The 4,104-nt window shown below is 63.6% G+C and overlaps 1 protein-coding gene across 1 annotated transcript in view; it reads right to left on the reverse strand.

Annotated features, from left to right (window-relative positions):
• ESPN (espin) overlaps positions 1–3,670 on the reverse strand; it is a gene marked incomplete at its 5' end in the record, with an annotated part of 9,821 nt that extends 6,151 nt beyond the window's left edge. Inside the window, 6 exons of the mRNA XM_031556712.1 lie at positions 1–103; positions 174–393; positions 489–620; positions 695–877; positions 955–1,141; positions 3,372–3,670. The exon at positions 1–103 is cut by the window's left edge and continues 232 nt beyond it. Of these exons, the coding sequence (XP_031412572.1) occupies positions 1–103; positions 174–393; positions 489–620; positions 695–877; positions 955–1,141; positions 3,372–3,670 (1,124 nt within the window). The remainder of the gene's footprint in view (positions 104–173; positions 394–488; positions 621–694; positions 878–954; positions 1,142–3,371) is intronic.
• Positions 3,671–4,104: the final 434 nt, after the last annotated feature.

Genomic DNA, 4,104 nt, shown 5'->3' on the forward strand with positions numbered 1-4,104 from the left:
GGTGGGGGACCCTCGCTCGCCAGTCCTCTGCCCCGTGGCCGCGTCTCGGGGTTCAGCATGTCCATGTAAGCCTGCATGTCTGTGAGTGCCGGCTCGGGGACCCCTGCGGGGAGAGGGGTGTCACAGCACGGCTCAGCCCATGTTCCCCTCTGAGCCCTGCCCCAGGCACTCACGGGCTGCAGGGGCCGCGTGGGGGCCGCCCCTCTTCTCTCCGGTGCTGGACTGGCTGGAGTTGCAGGAGTCGTAGTTGGAGAGGGTGCTGGCAGGGGAGCCAACCTCGAAGCGTGCCTGGGGCACCGATGCCGTGGTGTTGGGAGATGACATGCCCGAGTCAGGCTGACGGCACTCCCCATCTGCCGAGGGGTCTCGTGACAGCACACGGTGCTCCATGCTCTGTGGCACAGAGAGTGGTCAGACAGCTGCACCCAGAACCCGCACAGCCCCCACCCCCCCGTGCTCTTGTCCCACATCCTAGCATGCCATGGTACCATGTTCTCCACGGTGCGCAGGTACTTGGCGCAGTGGACGTGGCCATTGTAATCAGCGAGGTCGGCCGCCGTGTACCCATCCTGGTCACGGATGCTGAGGTCAGCGCCATTCACCACCAGGATCTGGCAGCACTGAGAGAGGGGGCACAAGATGGGGCTGGTGCAGTGCCTCCTACCCCTGTGCCCCCCCAGTTGCCAGCACCCACCTCCAGCTCGCCATTCTCAGCAGCGTCATGCAGCGGCGTGCCGCCCCATCCATCCGCCGTGATCTCACCACCGTGCAGCAGCAGCCAGCTCAGCACCTTGGCGTGGCCGCGGCTGGCGGCAAAGTGCATGGCTGTGGCTCCGTCGTCATCCCGCTCTGACAGGCTCACTGTCGTGAAGCTCATCTGTGGAGTGCAGGGGTGCTGGACCATGCCGTGCCATACTGCACCGTGCCACCACGCCGTGTCCAGGCAGCACTTACCAGCCAGACGATGACGGTGTTGTGGCCCATTTGGGCTGCAGCATGCAGTGGGGTCATGCCGTCGTTGGCGCGTACATGGGGATCGGCCCCGCAGTCCTTCACCAAGTATTGGATGATCTCGAGGTGGCCCTCCTGGCAGGCGAGGTACAGAGGGGTGGCACCGGTCTTGGTCTGGGCACTGAGTGTGCTGCAAGCAGAGCACAGTGTCGGGTGCCTGCAGCCCCTCCGATGGGAGCACAGCGGGCACCGGGACATGTGGGGCACTGGGGTCATGTGGCTGCAGAGCACAGGAGTGTGGGATTCACAGTTATGGGGGCACAGAGGATCTGTACGAGGACACGTAGTCACAGAGGATGTGTAGGACACAAGGGACATGTGGATGCGCAGGGACATGAAGTCACATGCCTGGGGACATGCATGGCACAGAGCAGGCAGGGCAGTGCCTGCTGCTGGGACCCTCCACACTGCAGCCCCACACAGACACGGTGGCTGCTGCGGGAGGTCACTAAGTCAATAAGCTGGGGCTAATCGCATTCCTTTGGCTGTTTTTGGACACTGCAATCTAGCAGTATTTTTAAGTAAGCAGCTTAGGCACCTGCAGCCAGTGGGGAAGGGTGGAACTGCGCGATGGCACTGCCCAGCCCCAGTGCTGGGCATCACATCCCCTTCCCACTGGGTGGCCCCTGACACTCCATGGCCTGAATCCCCCATCCCACATTCCCCACCCCGCATCCCAAATCCTGCATCCCTGCTGTGCAGGAAGCTAGATTTTTTGAGTGCTCCACAAAACCTGTTGAATATTTAAAAAAGGAAGTGCAACAAATACTCCACTCTGTTATCACACAGATCGTGGGCCCTTAATAATTGATCCCTGTAACCATGAGACGGTCCCAGCCGGCACCGGCCCCATGCTGTGCCATGCTGTCCCACTGAGCACTGCACTGGGGACAGGCCTGGGGGTTCACAGCAGAACCCCTGGGAGGAGGTGTAGCCATGCGGTGTGGGTGCACTTGTTACGTTCCCAATCTGTAATCGCCATTTCCCAGTTATGAGGGGAGGTTAATCCACTCTGGTGAGTGCCGGCTGGCAGGCAGGGAGTGCTGTGCCAGATGGCCATGACCCTGCATTGCTGCCTGCTTTGGGACCAGCTGCTGGGGACCCGCAGGTGGCCAAGCTGCAGTGGGATGGGAACCATAAGCTGCCCATGGCAGTGCTGGGAACGCCCCACAGCCTCCACACCGGTGCTGCAGAGCCTGGCATGCGTCCACCCAAACTGCATCCACATCCCACGGCACCCCAGGATTGAATTTCACAGCTGTAACAGAGCCTCCTCTGAGGCACAGGGCGAGCAGTAAATAATTCAGGGGCCACCTCGGCAGGGGAAGGCAGCTGGCAGCAGATTAACCCCAGCAGGAACGTGAAACTCAATGTGAAAGGGCTGCTGCTGAGAGTGCTCTGCAAGAGAACGGCATGGAGCTGTGAGGGAACAGGGCCTGGGGTGGGGAGGGTTAACTCATCTGGGCATGGGACAGCACAGGTGCCCCCACTGAGCCAGCACGCCTGGGGCAAGGAGACAAAGAGCAGGGGCAGCCTTGCTTGAGGAGCTGCCTACAGTCAGGAGAGTGCTGCTGGGTGCGGTGCTCTGTGGGCTGGGGTCCTGCGTGGGGCCATGCTGCACAAGAGGAAGGTGAGAGTGGGGCTGGGGGCAGCTTAAGCGGGTCTGTCGCGCCCCTGAGCCTGCCAGCGTGGTGTGGCAGGGAGGCACGTCCCCATGCCCCCCCCTCAATCAGGGCCCCGGTTATTTATAGAGCCTCTGCCCACCGTGGGAAATGAGATTAGGGCCGTGTAATCGCATCGTGAGCCGGGTGGCTCAGCACGGGGTGCTGCACTGCATCCCCAGGCACGGCCTCGGGGAGGGCAGCACAGGGGGTGAGGGCAGCATGCAGGGCCGCGGCGGTGCCGGGCATCGTGCAGCCGCGGTGTCCAGCGGTGCCCCGGCCCTGTGCTCCTGGAGGCAGCGGGAAAGGTCGCCTCTGCTCCGCGGGCAGCTAAATCCATTTACATAACGGAGGTGGACAAAGGCAGCTGTGTTATCGCCCCGCGCCACGAGCGCAGGGAACAAACCCCGCTCCGTGCCGCCCGCGCCCGCGGGCAATATTTCTGTCAGCGCTCGCTGCGCTCCTCCTCGCCCTTTCTCTGCGGGTGATAAAGAAAGCGCAGCTGTGTGCCCAGGTGATAATGCTGCCGCGTTGCCCTTGGAGCTGTGCAGCAGGGGGTGGATGTGGCCGGCTCCCAGCGCTGGCACCCTGCCCAGCAGCCGAGGTGGGAGGATGGCTGCCCCAAAGCCTGAATCCTCCCTGCACTGCCGAGCTCTCAGCTCTGCCCCCGAGCCTCCCGAGGGCAGCAGGGGCCGTTACCTTGGGCAGTGTCCTAAGAGAAGTCGCAGGGAAGGGAAATCCCCTTTGGCCGCAGCATAGTGGACCGGCAGCGCTCCCGTGTCTGTGGCTGCCGTGGGATCGCTGCCTCCGAAGCGGAGGAGCCACTCGATCACCTCGTGGTGACCGAATCGGGCTGCGAGATGTAGGATAGTGGCACCGGAGTTGTCTGTGTCCTGCGGGAGGAAGGGGAGAGGCCATTGGCATCCGGGACAGCTCTGCACCTCCAGCGAGGGAGAGCGTGTGGGGCTGGGGGGCTGAGCTGGAGGGGCGGAGAGGCTTCACATGCAGCCCTGCAGATCACGAGAGGACGGCCCTGGAAAGGACGGCAGAGGCTCCCGGGGCCGTAAGCGTGCCAGTTCCCCGGGGGCCTCAGCAGCGGTTTAGCAGCCCGGCGCTGCACAAAGCCCCGCTTGTTTTGCCGCGGGGCTCGCTGCTCCCCGGCCCCGCTGCCCTCCTCGCTCCGCGGGGCACAGAGCTGAGTTGGCCTCGGGCCAGAACGGCGCAGAACCGTGCTGAACCCGTCCGTCCTTCCTGCTTAATCACCTCTCCCACTCCTCCTCCTCCTCCACGTCACGTGTTGTTACCTCTCAGCCAGCCCGGGGCAAGCTGCTTATCTGCCCCGGGGCTCGCTCTGGTTGTATAAGCCCGAGAAGGTACCGGTGCCCCCGGGTCACAGCGCCCGGACACCCACCCCAGCCTCCGTCCCCTCCTC

The sequence above is a fragment of the Meleagris gallopavo genome, chromosome 23, assembly GCF_000146605.3.
Source record: "Meleagris gallopavo isolate NT-WF06-2002-E0010 breed Aviagen turkey brand Nicholas breeding stock chromosome 23, Turkey_5.1, whole genome shotgun sequence".
Taxonomy (NCBI): Eukaryota; Metazoa; Chordata; class Aves; order Galliformes; family Phasianidae; genus Meleagris; species Meleagris gallopavo.